This window comes from Chiroxiphia lanceolata, chromosome 27 (genome assembly GCF_009829145.1).
Source record: "Chiroxiphia lanceolata isolate bChiLan1 chromosome 27, bChiLan1.pri, whole genome shotgun sequence".
Classification (NCBI taxonomy): Eukaryota; Metazoa; Chordata; class Aves; order Passeriformes; family Pipridae; genus Chiroxiphia; species Chiroxiphia lanceolata.
This window is the reverse complement of record NC_045663.1, coordinates 6,029,587-6,046,364: the sequence shown is the minus strand read 5'-3', so window position 1 is coordinate 6,046,364 and position 16,778 is coordinate 6,029,587. Positions and strand designations below refer to the sequence as shown.

At 46.8% G+C, this 16,778-nt stretch overlaps 1 protein-coding gene across 3 annotated transcripts in view; it reads left to right on the top strand.

Annotated features, from left to right (window-relative positions):
• Positions 1-16,778, top strand: part of INSR (insulin receptor) — a 58,590-nt gene that overhangs the window by 35,098 nt on the left and 6,714 nt on the right. For all 3 annotated transcript variants that reach the window (XR_004360985.1, XM_032711831.1, XM_032711832.1), the window contains exons 5-20: positions 85-229; positions 477-691; positions 2,792-2,918; positions 3,487-3,737; positions 4,488-4,655; positions 5,341-5,542; positions 9,764-10,035; positions 10,243-10,385; positions 11,374-11,533; positions 11,836-11,935; positions 12,205-12,272; positions 12,902-13,131; positions 13,418-13,528; positions 13,867-14,026; positions 15,111-15,240; positions 15,470-15,604. Coding sequence is in view for 2 of the 3 variants with exons in the window: in XM_032711831.1 (XP_032567722.1) it covers positions 85-229; positions 477-691; positions 2,792-2,918; positions 3,487-3,737; positions 4,488-4,655; positions 5,341-5,542; positions 9,764-10,035; positions 10,243-10,385; positions 11,374-11,533; positions 11,836-11,935; positions 12,205-12,272; positions 12,902-13,131; positions 13,418-13,528; positions 13,867-14,026; positions 15,111-15,240; positions 15,470-15,604 (2,617 nt within the window). In the remaining variant the exon portion in view is untranslated. The remainder of the gene's footprint in view (positions 1-84; positions 230-476; positions 692-2,791; positions 2,919-3,486; positions 3,738-4,487; positions 4,656-5,340; positions 5,543-9,763; positions 10,036-10,242; positions 10,386-11,373; positions 11,534-11,835; positions 11,936-12,204; positions 12,273-12,901; positions 13,132-13,417; positions 13,529-13,866; positions 14,027-15,110; positions 15,241-15,469; positions 15,605-16,778) is intronic.

Genomic DNA, 16,778 nt, shown 5'->3' with positions numbered 1-16,778 from the left:
TCTGTTTAATGTATTTGGGCTCTGATATCGATGTTTCTTCTCAGTGGTATCAGAGAACTAATCCCAGTGTATTCCTCTCCATAGATAACATAGCAGCTGAGCTGGAAGCAAATCTTGGCTTGATAGAAGAAATCTCAGGTTACCTCAAAATTCGCCGCTCTTATGCCTTGGTTTCTCTTTCTTTTTTTCGGAAGCTCCATCTGATTAGAGGAGAAACACTTGAAGCTGGGTGAGTTCCCTCAAAAGACACTGTATTTGAATGCTTTGAAGTGCAAGGAGTGCCAGTGCTATCAGAACAATTTGTGTTTGGAAACAATTCATAAGTTATTTTTAAACATTCCTCTGCCCACGGATTGTGCCCTACCAGGGGAGACAGTTTGCATTCACTTTTCTTTGGTGTCTGGGTTAGTGCACGAGGAAAAAGGAGTTTTCGGTGGATCCCCTCCCAACCCATGTTTTTGTTCTTCTTCTTTCAGCAATTATTCATTTTATGCCTTGGACAACCAGAACCTCCGCCAGCTCTGGGACTGGAGTAAACACAACCTCACTATTGCGCGAGGCAAACTCTTCTTCCACTATAACCCCAAGCTGTGCTTGTCAGAAATCCACAAGATGGAAGAGATCTCTGGGACTAAGGGGCGTCAGGAGAGGAACGACATAGCCCTGAAGACCAACGGGGATCAAGCCTCATGTAAGAGTCTCAGAATGCAGCAAGACTTGCCTCAGTACCATCCTCACACTCCTATTTCCCTTAGCCTGGCCCATAATATTTGTCCAGGGACTGTCCTTGTACTTTGGTAAAGCACCAGACTTGCCACTTGAGTAAAGTCCTATGCCATGAGGAAAAGTTCTCACAGTTCTCCCTCCGGAAGGTGCCTGCCTTGCCAGCTTTGGTCCCCAGAGTTTGCTCTCCGTGGGCTCTGCTGGGAAGTTTTTGGGGCTGAGAGTATTATTTTTGAAGAGTTTAGCCACAACATAACCTTGGTCCGGGCTGGGACTTCGTACTTGATTAATAGTCATAACCTCCTTTTCCCATGTCATGAGGTGACAGTGGGCACACAGAATAAACACGGGAGAAAGAGGATTTCCACCCATCCCTGGAGCCACATGAGGAAATTGCCATGACAACAGTCAGGGAAATTTTCCAACAGTTTTTGCTGTGCTTCTCAGAGGTTTTTAAGCTAATGGCTTTCTTCAGGAACAATGATAAGGCAGTGCCTGTGTCAGCATGGTTAAGGCACTGAAGTTGTGCTCCTGAAGATGTGGTTTTGAAGATAGTTTTTTTGGCAGCAGTGCTGCCATAAATGCACCCCTTCTGCCCCCCCAACCCTGCTGTTTGTTCCTTTTCTGTGGCACACGATCTCCTTTCCCTGTTTGTGCCAGTAAGACACTTACAGGGCTGTGTGGTGAACCAGACTGTGGGGATAGAAAATACCCAGCTTTGTTCTTAAGCTGGTGATATCTCTGCTCTGATTCTTTGCTTGCCTGCACATAAGAACAGGAGCACACACAGGTTGACATGAGATGCTTATGCAGGTATTGCCAGCAAAAAGCCCAGCATTAATTAAACTGTGATTTCAGATCCTTGCCCACACCCTGCAGTGCAGTTTGGATCATCCTGTGGATGCTCTGTCCCTCTGCTTTTGGGGACAACGCTGCTAAAGGTCCCTTCCAACCCAAACCATTCCATGATTCTGTGATCCCTCAGTTCTGCCCTTGTTACCCTGATGTAGCTGTTCGTGAACAGACTTAAAAAGTGAAGATCTTTCAGTGACTCAGTTTGCTGGTCTGGTTTTCCACATATCAACACATGCAGCCATGCATGCACAGTGGGAGAAGGGAATGCAATGGCTATGACCTAAAAACTGGCGGTACCAGTGAAAAACACACACAGAGCCCTATCCTCAGGGGCAGCAGAGCTCCAGCCTGGGCAGAGGGAAGGAGTACGAGGAATTAGCTGCCTGTAAAGTTCATCTCCTCCCATGAGACACTGAAAAGCTCTTCCCGCATTGGGGATGAACCTGGGTTTGGAGTTCAGACCCAGCTCTGCCATGTGGCAGCTCCTGGACTGGTGTTTGGTTTGAAGGCAGCTGGAGGAGACAGTTATATTCCTCTTTGCCAACTTTGCCCCTCCTCTGCTGAGCCAGTGTCTGTGCCATCCCCACCTCAAACCACAGCTTGCCAGAGTGTTTGGCTTTTTGTTTGCTTTTACATTTCAAGTTTAGTTTTCATATTGGCAGCATCCTGTTTACTGAAAAAAAATAGAGAAAAAAAAGAAAGCCTTTGTTTGTTCTGGATGTGGTGCCAGTGAAATGAGTGTTCTTCCTCCCTTTGCAGCTATTGCAGGAATAGCAAATCCAGTCAGAGCCACTTCTTGGGCTTCTGGGACAAACCTCCTGCAAACACCCTCCTGTTTGCAAAGGGACCAAACTACTCCTGGGCAAGGCTGGGAAATCATGTGCTTCATTTTTGTGCACACCCCATTGCTGGGTTCATCTTTGTAGATCATGATAAATTGTAAAATATGTTGCTTTTAGATTTCCCACTTTTTAGAATTTAGTTCAACTCTTCTACATTTTCATAAAATCATTGCAAAATTTAAGCTGGCAGGAGTCTTAGTAGGGCATCTATTCCAACCCTGACTTAAGGTAGGAATAGCATTGAAGTAAGATAAGCAGCTCTTCTCAGTGCCAACATTCTCATCTTTAGCTTGCGCTTCTCAGATAATAGAAATTGAAACCCTTATTTTTTTAGCATTAATAAATTCATTGTCGCTTCTCATTTGTCTCAGGTGAAAATGAATTGCTGAAATTTTCTTACATCAGGACTTCTCACGACAAGATCCTGTTAAAGTGGGAGCCGTATTGGCCTCCTGATTTCCGTGATCTCCTGGGATTTATGCTGTTCTACAAGGAAGCGTAAGTGACCCACCCTTCGATCACAAACCAGTGGCCATGTTGGGCTCTCACAATCAGCAGTTGGCCTTGAAGAGTGGATAATAAACCTGTTGTAGGCAAAGCTGTTTAGTCTCTGATTGTCTGGCTCCAACACTTCAGTTCCCAATTGTACCCTTCTGTAAAAGTGTTCATTAAGATCCCTGACTTACCGAGTTGTGGACAGTCAAAATTCCTCATCTAAGAACAATCCAAACATGAGTTCTTCCAGTTCTTCTAACCATGAAGTTTCTCATCTCCCCACCACCTGCATGGGATATTTAGGGTTTTATTCCCTTTGAGGTGGGAAAGGTTCTTTTAGAAACTGGTTTTCGTAAAGCTGAAAATAATTAGCCTGGATTTAGTTGTTGGGATCATGTGTGGCACAGGACCTGCCTCACTTTCAGAATAAATACAACGAGAGAATTAATACTTTCTCCAAAGAGTAAAGAATGGTAACTTTCAGTGATGTCCTTAGAACTTTTTAAAGATGAGTGAAGTTTTTAAAAGATGAATGAAGATTCTGTTAATTTGAGCCTTTTCTGTCCTAAAGTCCGTACCAAAACGTGACGGAGTTCGATGGCCAGGATGCTTGTGGGTCAAACAGCTGGACAGTTGTGGATGTTGACCCACCCCCACGGTCCAATGAGCCCAAAGCCCAGGCCCAGCCAGGCTGGCTTCTGAGGGGCCTGAAGCCCTGGACACAATATGCTGTGTTTGTGAAAACCCTGGTCACCTTTTCCGATGAGCGGCGGACATATGGAGCGAAGAGTGAGATTATCTACATCCAGACCAATGCCACGGGTCAGTACCAGCACATTAATGTTGCTTTGCAAGGGAGAAAGAGTTCTAAGTAAGTCCTAAATAAGAAGAGGGACAGCCACTGATCTCTTCTCTGTGGTGACCAGTGATAAGACCCCAGGGAATGGTCTGGAGTTGTGTCAGAGGAAGTTTAGGCTGGATATTAGGAAAAGGTTCTTCTCCGAGAGGCTAGTGGGGCACTGAACAGGCTCCCCAGGGCAGTGGGCATGGTACCAAGGCTGCTAGAGCTCATCAAGTGTTTGGATGATCCTCTCAGGCACTGGGTGTGACTCTTGGGGATAGTCCTGTGCAGGGCCAGGAGTTTGACTTGATGATCCTTGTGGGTCCCGTCCAACTCAGCAGATTCTGTGCTTATGTAAATAGTCTGCTGCCTGGGAGCTGTGATAGTCCCACATCCATGAAACTTTCCATTGCTGCTGTACTTTGGTAGGAAGGAATTCCTAAACCAATGGAAGGGTGTGGGATTCCCTGCACAGGGAGATTTGCCAAGTGTGTTCTCTTCTATCCAGCTCATGTGGCCATGTGTAAGAATCATTAAGGCTGGAAAGGACCTCCAGGATCATCAAGTGCAGCCTTTGGGAGCCTGAGTGTTCTGGTGTTTCTGCTGCAGGAACCTACCATGGAGAATGCTGGATTCCCATAGGAATGGCAACTTGCCTGTGTTTGTCCCCCATCCTGTCACCCTCTGGCAGGACAGTGCAGTGACCTGTGCCTCTTTGCCCACCCACACAGTTCCGTCAGTGCCGTTAGATCCGATATCTGTTTCCAACTCTTCATCCCAAATCATCTTGAAGTGGAAACCACCCTCGGAGCCCAACGGGAACATCACGCACTACCTGGTGTACTGGCAGCAGCAGGCAGAGGACAGTGAGCTTTATGAACTTGATTACTGCTTGAAAGGTGAGTGGCTGCTTCTCTCTCTGGGCCTTTCCTTCAGTCTCTCTCAGAATTCCCTGGAGTGTTTGCCTTGGAGATGCTCTGGGGGCCCAATTCTGCTGTTTTCAAGGATGTTGTTCAAGAAACATGCTGAGATGCAGCTGTGTCCTCCCCCTGTTCATTATACATTAGGTGCTACTGCCAAGGTATGTGCAAAAGGTCTCCAAAAACATTTCTTACGGAGTAATCAGACATTTTTTTTCCTTTGGGGATCTCCCTGCTGCCCTTGTTCTTTTTAAACTGAGTTACAAGTTAACAACGGCTATGGAGATGGTGAAGTTAAAAACTTCAGTGCTTCTGGAGCTCAGGGCCAAGTTAATTTTTGAAGGTATCTTGTGCCTGGTTTGGGATTCCTTGAGAACACAGAGTTTCACTGAGGACTCCCAAAATCTCACCTGCTGCCCTGTGTTACCTAAACTGAGATGAACTGGGATAGAACTCACAGACTACAGCAGCATCTGAGCTTTGTTTCAAAAAATATTTTTGAATCAAAGGCCTATCAGAAAAGAGGGAACTGCTCAGCCCTGGATGTGAAAGCTCAGGACACCCCAATGTGCTATGAATCCTGTGCACACTGGTTTGGGTTCTTTGTAGGGTTGAACATCTGCCAAGTTAAGCATGAGTGACACTAAAACTCTTTTGTCCACAGGATTAAAACTTCCCTCAAGGACCTGGTCTCCTCCTTTTGAATCTGAAGACCCTCAGAAGTATAATCAGAGTGAAAATGAGGATGTCAGTGGGGAATGTTGTTCCTGCCCGAAGACAGACTCCCAGATACAGAAGGAGCTGGAGGAATCTGCTTTCCGCAAGACATTTGAGAACTACCTTCACAACGAAGTTTTTGTGCCAAGGTAGGAACATCAAACAGTGCTCATGTGGTCAGGGGGAGGGAACTGTGATTGATTGATTGATTGATTATTAAACACAATTATTAGGTTGGATGTGGTCATGTTGCCAGTCTCTGGGCTTCCATGGACCTGTCTACTCCAGCTGGATATGGGTGTTGGAATGGGGACAGCTGAGCACCTACACTGATGTTTCTGCAAATTGGGAAGATCTTGCTTTAATTTCCTGTCTCTGAATCCTCCTCAGCTTGAGAATAAAGTGAGAATCCTTAACAAACAGCTGAATGCCTGCAGCAAATTGGAACTTGGATGATGCCAAAAATAGCGATTTTTTTTTTTTTCTGTCAAAAAATGTTGTGGTCAAGTTTTTCATTGCGTTGAAAAGAAAGGAAAAGGGCAGTTTATGAGGCCACAGCCTCGTCCTTCAGCACGGTATTTGTGGTCTTCCTTGCACTTAGTGTGGGAAATACCTCCAATACCATGAGGAATGTGAGTGCTGTGGGTGGTGAATGTCCTGTTTTGAGTGGCACACACAGTGTCACACTAAGTGGTGTTGAATGTCTTCACACTTCATATGCAGCTCAGGGAGGAAGTGCTGGGAAGCAGGTTAGAATCTGTGATGATTTACCCTCTTCCCTGTCATGCATTTTGTGCTCTAAATTTATTCCCAGCTTGCTGCCCTGAGCTAACAAACCTTTATTTGCAGCTCCTTGGCAGAAGCTGTGTTGCTGCACTGAACATTTTCTTTTTTGAATACACTGAATGCATTACTGGGGTGTTCCCTGTGAGGCTGCTCTGGTGCCTTGGGCTGAGTCCCTCCTTTTGCCATTCCCTGGCTGCTGGTGCCCATCAGGACAAGTTTCACTGTGCCAAAGGATGCCAGGAGATGACGTATTCTGAGGCAGAGGAGAGCCCAAGCCATGTGCAAAAGCCAACCTCCTCCTGATGCAGGCAGACAATTCTGACAATCTGATTTCTTTTTTATTTCCTTTTTTTTCCCAATTTTATTGTGCAGCCAGCCCAGGATGCTTCTCAGGCCAGTTTCTGGGGTATGTATTTTAGGAAGAAACCAATCCACGAGGATGTGCCACCTTGTCAGCCTGCTAAGAAACAAATCTCCATATCCCTAGGCTTAGCTAATCCTTTAAAACAAGCTTTTTTGCTGTTAAAAGTCCGTGGTAAAGATACCTCCCTGCTGCCACGTGTCCTGCTTGTCTTCCCCAGCAGCTCCAGGCTGTTGTCATGTAAATCAGAATTATTTTTCCTGTGAATACTGTGCTATCACCTGCTCACAAAGCCTGGCAAGAAGTGTGGTTTACTTAAGATGCTTTTTTGTGGCTCCTGAGAGTTCATTGACCTCTCTCGAGGTGCTGTGTGGCCTCTCCTGGAGAGAAGAAACCTGCCAGTCACGAGAGGGATCTCAGGGATGAAGCCAGCAGGGAATATGAGATGGCAGGGGGACAGAATCAGAGCAGTTTCTCCCTGATGCCTTGTCTCCTTGTTTTCCATGTGCCATTCCTCTCCTCCTGTCCTGCTCCCAGCCATCTGATCCCTGTGTAGGATCCAACCTGTACACGGCTCTGCCCTGCTCTGCTTAGTCCAGGGCTGATCTCACCCTTCTGGAAATCAGAAACTGTTCCTTCCCCCTGTGCACATACACTATCACTCTTGTGGATCAGTTTGCTCTGGCACTGACAAGGCAAACCAGAGATTTTGAGATGTTTCTGGCAGAGCTGGCAGGTGTCTTCACACCAGCTGCTCTGTGACCTCCCTTTGGAGCTGAGCAAAGGGGCCATCAGAAGCTGATGGTTTCCTTCTTCTTCCCTGTTTTATTTGCTCTTATTTTGGAAGAGTTTTGCACAGATTGGATGGTTACACACTGGAACAGGCTGCCCAGGGAGGTGTGGAGTCTCCATCCCTGGAGATACTCCAACATGGTCCTGAGCAACCTGCTGCAGCTGCCCCTGCTTTGGGCAAGAGGTGCCTTCCAGCCTCACCTGCTCCATGATTCTGTGGAAAGCATGGAAAGATTTCAAAAGTAAGAAAAGTCCTGAGAAGCAAAGGGGAACTAAATGGGAACTGTTTAGGATGTCATTCCATGTATTCTCTCCATTACTGCAAAAAGAGAAAAGGCAGACTCACTGCTCTGTCTCTGTGTCACACACACTCTTGCCATTCCCAGTATTCCTGGGTTACAGAGTGAGTAAGATCTGGGAAATTACTCACATTGAAAGTAATTTTTCCCCCCCTGGGTTTCCCAGTTCAATTAATTAATTGTGCACACAAATATGAACTGCTTTTACCAGCACAGGAGGGAAGCCAGGCCAGGTGTCCTGGGCTAGTTTCAGGTGGAAAAGCTTAGCTTAAGGTACTTAAGACATTTTTAGAATCCTCCTGGATAACTCTGAGAAGAATCAGATGTTTGAAAATACAGAGAATTTGGCAAGAAAATTGCTGCAAATCCAGGATAATAAATACGGGAAGATTGGGGTTTTACACCTTCACAAGTATTTCTTGCTTTCTGTGACTTGGGAAGGAAGGAGTTCTTGCATTTTACTCTGTGTTTCATCAGTGGTCAAATTACTGTTTTACTTGTGAAAAGCAAAATTCCCTTAAACACGAGGACCAGCTGAATCCACACTTTGTAAACAGTGGGTGTAGCTTTGCTTTTATGCAAACAAGGCTCTGGTTGACCATAAGGAATCCTTCCCAAAGAGGGAGGTGACATGACCCAGAGCTGGGTCTCTGAACTCTGCCCCCTCCTGAGGGGACACTGCTCAGAACAATGCACAGGCTGAGGGAACAGCAGCTCCAAAGGAAGTTAATTAGTAATTAAGAAAGAGAAAACTATAAACTGGAATGTGCTCACTGAACCTGCCATTTGGCATCCAGAAATTTCTCCCTGTGAGGGGGGTGAGGCCCTGGCACAGGTTGCCCAGCGAAGCTGTGGCTCCCTCTGGATCCCTGGAAGTGTCCAAGGCCAGATTGGACGGGGCTTGGAGCAGCCTGGGATAGGGGAAGGTGTCCCTGCCCATGGCTGGAATTGGCTGATCATTGCCTGGTAGTCAGAGGGTGGCAGTGGAAAGTTCAGTTCATCAGCTTCAACAGCTTGTTACATTTTTAGAGACTGGAGATGCCTCAAGTGTGGGTTCAGTTCAGGTCACTCTTTGTGCCCTTTAATAGCTGCACACACATAAAAAGATCATCACCCCCCTTAAAATACGTAGTCTGGTTTTCAATGGTGTTAATTCCTTTTGTGTAACTGAATACAGTTACTGATTCACCATGTGTTGGTTACAAACCTGGAATTCCCTGTGGCAAATGTGTGGCAGGACATAAAGTGTTAGAAGGAGTAGTTCTGGTACTCCTCCTTTCTTTTTCTTTTTTTGCCAAGAAAATAAAATTTGTGAATGGCTCTTAATTTTCTTGACTTTATTCTATTTATTTCTGATAAAACCTGACATTAAAGCTGACTGGTGGCACTCACCTGCAGACAGGGAAGGTGACAGGGTCACACTGCTGGTGCTGGTGTTACAACTGCAAAAAATTGATTTTCAGACTGAAATGCAATAATTTGAGAAGCAACATTTGGTTAACAAAACCACACAGCTAATTTGTAATCGGTCATGAGTTTTAAATGCATCTGTTGAAAAGGACTTAATAGATTTGTTCTCTTAAGAAAAGCTAAAACTGATTCATGTATTCACTGAGGTTCAGCCATAGGGTTCAGAGTGGCAAATGTATTCCAGTGAGCTGTGAAAGTGGCCTTAGGCTTTATAAATGCAAGTTAGTGACACTTGGGATATGGGGCACATTTAAGGTCATCAGAGTTGGAGGCTGTGGTGCCTCATTTGCTTGGAGTTAAAACATGTGGGAGCTGAACTCCAAAGCATTGCAACCCTGCACGAGGCATCCTGGCAAAGTTAGATCCAGCTGAGAGATCTAGAAGAACTGGAATTCTCAAGCAAATGCTTGAGACTCAAATTAATTTATTTTTATTTCCCTGTATGAAGTTGTGCAAGGAGAGAGTCTCATAGATACAGAATTTTAAAAAGACAGATTGCTTGGTTAAAAAAAAATAATCCTGAATTTCTTTGTTGTAAATATGAGGCTTTAATTTGAGTTTTCTGTAGCACCCTGAGCTCTCTCATTTTAACTCTTCCATTTCAGGTGAATATGTTCACATTGAAAGTAACAAATAACATGGTGACCTGTGTTGTTTAACAGGCCGTCAAGAAAACGGAGAGACCTCGCCTCTGTGGCAAACGCCACCGTGGTGATCCCCACCATCCCAGCCTCTCCCAACAACTCTGCAGCAGCAGCTGAGGGTGCAGAGGAGCAGAAACCTTTTGAGAAAGTCCTGTCCAAGGAGTCCCTGGTGATCTCGGGGCTGCGCCATTTCACCGGATACCGCATCGAGCTCCACGCCTGCAACCACGATGCTCAGGAGTCCCGGTGCAGCGTGGCAGCCTATGTCAGTGCTAGGACCATGCCAGAAGGTAAGGATCTCCCTGAGCTCTGTTTTGGGTTGGTGGCTGTTCTCAAAATGCTGCTTTTCCCATGGGAGCCAGCTGCCATATAGAGAAATTGCATAGAACCAGGGCCGTCCTTGAGTCCTGATGGGAAAGGATGATGGATGAGGTTGACAGGTTTGAATTTTGCCAAAGGTGTGAAATAAAACTTATTAATCATGAACTTGGTTCTAGCTAAGGCTGATGACATCGTTGGTCCAGTTTCCCATGAAGTGGTTGAAAAGAACACGGTGCATTTGAGGTGGCAGGAGCCAAAGGAGCCCAACGGCCTGATCGTGCTGTATGAGGTGAACTACGGACGGCTCGGGGAGACAGAGGTGAGAGTTTCTGCTTCTCTCTTCAGTTTCTGCTGAAGAGAGAGAATTTCTGACAGAGCGAGAGTTTCTGCTTCTCCACAGCACCTCTGGAGAAGTGACTCCACCTGAAAGCCCAGGGCTGTTTAGGATTTAATAGTCCTGGTGCATACAGTGCCCTGTCCAGTCTGGTTTCCTGGTGCAGGAACCAATGGGACACAAAACTTCACTGTTGAATTTGTCTCCTCTGGAAATCTGTCTGGAATAACATCAAGAAATAATCTACCCCTGTGGTGTCCATTTGCCAAACAAGTTTAGCTGATTTTCCAACTTTCTGTATGGAATTTTTTAGAAATGTTATTGCTCTGTCTCAGGTGAAAGGACAAGAGGAAATGACCTTAAGTTGCACCAGAGGAGATTCAGATTAGATATTAGAAAAAAATCTTTCATAGAAAGAGTGGTCAGGCATTGAAACAAGTTGCCCAGGGAGGTAGTAGAGTCACCATCTCTGGAGGTGTCTGGATGTGTCACTTGGGGACATGGTTTAGGGTTGATGATGACGGTGCTGGGTTGATGGTTGGACTTGACCTTGAAGGTCTCTTCCAACCTTGATATTTCTGTGATTCTGTGGCATTTAAGTTGCTTAAAGAAATTAGGAAAGCATTGAGCAGTCCACGACCTTGTGGGAGTGCTGGTGCCTGGGCAGATGTCAGTGCCAGGGAGAGAGCAGGACTCTCCGGTCCAGATCCAGTTTCAGGGCTGAAGGCTGGTACAGCACATGACTCTTATTCTCTGTAACATGAACTACTGCTCTGTAAAACACAAATCCAGCACAAAGCACTAAACTAGAGCAGCCCTGAGCCTGTGAGAGCCTTTATTTGTGTGTGTTTGCCAGCCAGAGAGGTGCTCCAAGAATCCCAGGGAGCTGTCAGGGAGCTCTGGATGCTGCAGGAACCCCAGGGAGCTGCCAGATGCTGCAGAGGGAGGGTGACACAGCCTCCTCTCCCTGCAGGAAGCCCATTTTTGTGTGTCCCGAAAGCACTTTGCCACCGAGCACGGCTGCAAACTCCGAGGACTTCAGCCTGGGAACTACAGTGTCCGGATCCGGGCGACCTCCCTGGCTGGAAATGGCTCGTGGACAGAACCCACCTATTTTTACGTGGCTGATTATCGTGAGTTTATTTTATTTTCAACATTTAATCCCTGATAGGACCTCGGGGGTTTTTTGGAGAATGGGGTTTAGCAAACAGCACACAGAGAACTACAGGGAGTCATTAAGTATTTACCAAAGTATCTGTTTTCAAGAACCTGGAATTACTTGGAAACATGGCTTTTCTTCATGCGTTCTCATTCTGACCAGCCCCACCATATTCTGAAATAGCTCTAGTTTCGTATTTGTTGCATTTATTGTATTGAGGAAAAAGCTTGGATTTTGGACCTTTGTAATGCCTCCAACTCTCTCTTTCTTTCTTAGTGAATTCTCAGCCTAATATTGCTGTTATAATCGTTCCTATTATTTTTGCCATAATAATTGCTGGAATTATTGGAGCTGCTTACGTGCTTGTGAAAAAGAGGTGAGTGCAATTTCATCTTGTTTTCACCAGAGCAACCAAAACTTACATCCAGAAAATCAACTCCCATTGTTGATTTGCTGGGAGTCAGTTTTTGTTTATTTTCTAATTTCCTTAATGATTGGAACATTAATTTAGCATAGGAAATATTTTGTGCCTTTGGAAATGGGGAGAGTTTGTGTTTGCTGCATGTTTTGAGAGTTTATCAAACTGCCTTCACCTGGAGTGTGTCAAAGGCTGCAAATGTGCTGAAGAACTTGTGTCCTTTCCAGACAAACTGAAGGACCAACCGGACCCCTGTATGCATCCTCCAACCCTGAATACATCAGCGCCAGTGATGGTGAGAGTAACCAGGGCTTCCTGCAGGGATTGTTTTTTTTTCAGTCAGTGCAGCAGGATGGGATTGGAATTGTCTTCATGGGGTTTTCTAGTCTTTTTTTAAAAGTTATACCCATAGTGTCCTGTGACAGAGGGCAGCAAAGATGGGGAAGGGCCTTGAGGACACTGTGAGGGCACTGAGGGCACTTGGTGTGTTCAGCTGGAGAAGACAAGACTGAGGGGAGACCTCACTGCAGTTACAACTTCCTTGTGAGGGGAAGAGGAGGGGCAGGCCCTGAGCTCTGCTCTGTGGGGACCAGGGACAGGACCCAGGGAATGGCCTGAAGTTGTGTCAGGGTTGGATATTAGAAAAAGGTTCTTCCCCCTGAGGGTGGTTGTGCAGTGACCAGGCTCTCCAGGGCAGTGGGCACAGCACCAAGGCTGACAGAGCTCAAGGAGCCTTTGGATGATCCTCTGGGGCACAGGGTGTGACTCTTGGGGATGATCCTGTGCAGGGCTGAGGGTTGGACTGGATGATTCTTGTGGGTCTCTTCCAACTCAGTATGTTCTGGGATTCTGTAATCTAAGCTGCCACAGGAGCATCTTTCACAAGGTACTTGCTCAGTTCAGAAATGTTCCCCTCTGCCTCAGTTTATGTCCCTGATGAATGGGAAGTTCCACGGGACAAGATCACTCTCCTCCGAGAGCTGGGACAGGGCTCCTTTGGAATGGTGTACGAAGGAATTGCCAAGGACATAGTGAAGGGAGAGCCCGAGACCCGTGTGGCCGTGAAGACGGTGAACGAGTCCGCGAGTCTGCGCGAGCGCATCGAGTTCCTCAATGAAGCCTCTGTGATGAAAGGCTTCAGCTGCCATCATGTGGTAAGTGCTGGGTGCCTTGGCTCGTTAACACATCCCATCACACAGCTCATCATTCTTCAGTGCTTTCAGAGCCTGACTCTCAGCTCCCCAAAGCAGCAGAGATCAAACAGAGCTGGGATCTTTCTCTGTCAGATTCTGCAGAACACATCTGCCCAAGTCTGCTCTTTCTAAACCTCTCAGCCTGACAGGGCTTTTTGAGGCTGTTCTCAGCTCTGTTTCAGGCAGCCTTGGCCTTGTCCAGTGTGTTTGGACACAGCCTTGAGGGAGTTTCTCCCTTATTTTCCAGGTTTGCCTTCTCGGGGTGGTCTCAAAGGGACAACCCACCCTGGTGGTCATGGAGCTGATGGCACACGGGGACCTGAAAAGTTACCTCCGCTCTCTGAGACCTGAAGCTGAGGTAAAGACAGGAGAGGGGGGTCTGTTTTGCAACAGGTTGACTTGATTTCAGGTTTAATACTTCTTTATTAAATGGCTTTAAGTTGAAAGAGGGTAGGTTTGATTGGATATTGGGAAGAAATTCTTCCCTGTGAGGGTGGGGAGGCCCTGGCACAGATTGCCCAGAGAAGCTGTGGCTGCCCCATCCCTGGAAGTGTCCAAGGCCAGGTTGGACAAGGCTTGGAGCAACCTGGGCTAGTGGAAGGTGTCCTTGCCCACAGCAGGGGAGTGGAACTGGATGATCTTTGAGGTCCCTTCCAACCCAAACCATTCTGTGATTCTGCGATTGATTTCTTGTAGAATAACCCTGGTCGTCCGCCCCCGACACTGAGGGAGATGATCCAGATGGCTGCAGAGATTGCAGATGGCATGGCCTACCTGAATGCCAAGAAGTTTGTTCACAGGGATCTGGCAGCTCGGAACTGTATGGTCGCAGAGGACTTCACTGTGAAAATCGGAGGTGGATGGTGCAGGATTATAGATGATGTCTAAGGTCCCTTCCAACCCAGGCCATTTTGTGATTCTGTGATCACCAGATGATTCTGTGCATCACATTTGCTGAGAAGGCAAATAGATGAAGTCCAAAACCAATGTAGCAAACTTGGGTGATTCTCACTGGCCACCTTTGCAGCACTTTCTCTTTTTCTTCTCCTTGACAGAATTGAATGGATTTCAGTGAGAAAAACATCTTCTGCAGAACCAGAGCAGCTTTTCTCTGGGTGGTGAGGCCCTGGCACAGCTTCCCCAGTGAAGCTGTGGCTGCCCCCACCCCTGGAAGTGTCCAAGGCTAGGTTGGATGGGGCTTGGGATAGCGGAAGGTGTCCCTGCCCATGGCAGGGGGTGGGACTGGATGAGCTTTAAGGTCCCTTCCAACCCAAACCATTCCATGATTCTATGACATGAACCAGCCTGTTTCACTAGAAGGGAAATTAAACCAGTCTGGCCCTTAAATCATGATTGCAGATTCAAGAGAAGGAAGTACAATTCATTATTCCCAAACTTCTATCCAAAAGCTGCCTGAATTTATCTCACTGGTCTTTGCTTCCATGAGAATTATGACAAAGAAAGTGTTTGGTACAACAAACACAGTGTCAATAATCCCATCATTAGGTCAAGTGACTTTTAAAAGTCATTTGTCTTCCACAAGAAAGGTTTTTAACTCAAACCCTTGTGGAAATAAATAAATATAACATTTAAAAATAACCCAAAACCCCCCAGTGTGGTGGTTTTTCAGAGCTCTCTGGAGGTAAAGCTAAGGCAGTGGGATTTCAGGCAAAGGGAGCTCTTTTTTTCCTTGCAGAGGACAAATAATATAATGTTTAGAATAGAAACTCACTGAAAAATTTAACTCTGGAGTCTCTGTAGAAAAAATGCAGGGAAGGGGAAATATTTTGAACATTAACCACAAGGTGCCAAATGACTGTAGGCAGGGCCGTGGGGGGAGTGTCACTGGATGTGCGAGAACAGAGAAGGAAACATCCATTTGGAGATGAGAAAAGCAGGATGGAGGGAGCTATTTAACACAAGCCAATTGCTTTTCCCAGATTTTGGGATGACCAGAGACATCTATGAGACGGATTATTACCGCAAGGGAGGCAAAGGGCTGCTACCTGTGCGCTGGATGGCCCCCGAGTCGCTGAAGGATGGGGTTTTCACCACCTATTCTGACGTGTGGTAAGTTGTGCACTGCAATCCCAGATGGATTCCAACTCAGGAGCTCACTCTTTTTAACACACATAGTTTAAACTGACTTGTTCAGAGCACAGACAAAACAAAGCTGTTGTTTTGAAACCCTCTTGTTAAAAATATAGTGCTTTTGAAGTTTGTGTTCTCCAAAATAACTGTGTCGCTTGGAGAGCTCCGGGATGTTCTGTTCTCACCAGGAGTCTTCTTTCTTTCTCAGGTCATTTGGTGTGGTCCTTTGGGAAATAAGCAGTTTGGCAGAGCAGCCGTACCAGGGACTCTCCAATGAACAGGTGCTAAAGTTTGTCATGGATGGAGGATACCTGGATCAGCCGGACAACTGCCCGGAGAGGCTGTAAGTGCTGAACCAGGGACAGTCAGCCAGGCTGCACTCCTGGGCCAAAGTGTGGCCAACAGAGATGGCCCCACGTGTGGCGCCTCTTAACCCCTCCTTGACTGGGGAGGAGCAAAATAGACTTTAGGGGAGGCACCGCCCTCAGAAATTCCACCGACAGGGATTACACAGGGTGGGGAGGCCCTGGCACAGGTTGCCCAGAGAAGCTGTGGCTGCCCTATCCCTGGAAGTGTCCAAAACCAGGTTGGACAGGGCTCAGAGCGACCTGGTCCGGTGGAAGGTGTCCCAGCCCATGGCAGGGGGGTGGAATGAGATGGTCTTTAAGGTCCTTTCCAACCCAAACCGTTCTAGGATTCCATGATTCTGTGATGTGAGCCGGTGTGTTTCAATGGCAGGGAAATTAAAACAGCCAAGGCCTTGCATCATGAGTGCAGATGCAAGAGAATGAAGTACAAAGCAGAGGAAAAACTTAAAATACAAATAAGCACTGGGTCAATGGCCCAAAGAAAATGTTCTTCCTCCACTCCATGCCAGTGGATGGCAGTTGGCTCATGTCACGTGGCAGTGGTGGCCACCACCTTCATTCAGGTGGCTACAGAGGCCAGAGAGGAGCTTCTCCTTTCTCCAAGGCCCGACGAGGTTTTCTGTGATTCTCTCCATAAATAGTGTGGAGAACTACAACTTTTTGCCACTGATTTTCACAAATGCGTTTTGTGGCTAATGAGGAGGAGAAGCAGGGGAATGCTGTGCTGAGCCATGAGCTGTTTATCCTGCCTGAAGCCATTTCATTTCTCATTGCCCCATTGAAGGGATGAGGCCAGGCTGCCTGTAAGGTCAGAGAGAAGAGATCACTGAGGGAGGCAGTGAAAAACACCTCAAAGAGGTTACAGACTGCAGCCAGACATTCCCTGTGCCGAGGTCAAGGGTTGTTCTCTGCAGCTGCTCATGATCTTTGCTGTCTGGAGGTTCCTACATCCCAGGTCTGCCGGCATGGCCCAGGAGCTCCCTGAATGGCTGCTCTCAGAGTAATTAAAAAAATCCCCTTAATGAGCATTTAACCTGAGCTGGGGCATTTGGAAAGAAGGGTGTGTCAAAAATAGTGTGGCAGCAGAACCAGGGCAGTGGTTGTCCCTCTGTGCTGAGCGCTGGGGAGGCCACACCTCGAGTGCTGTGT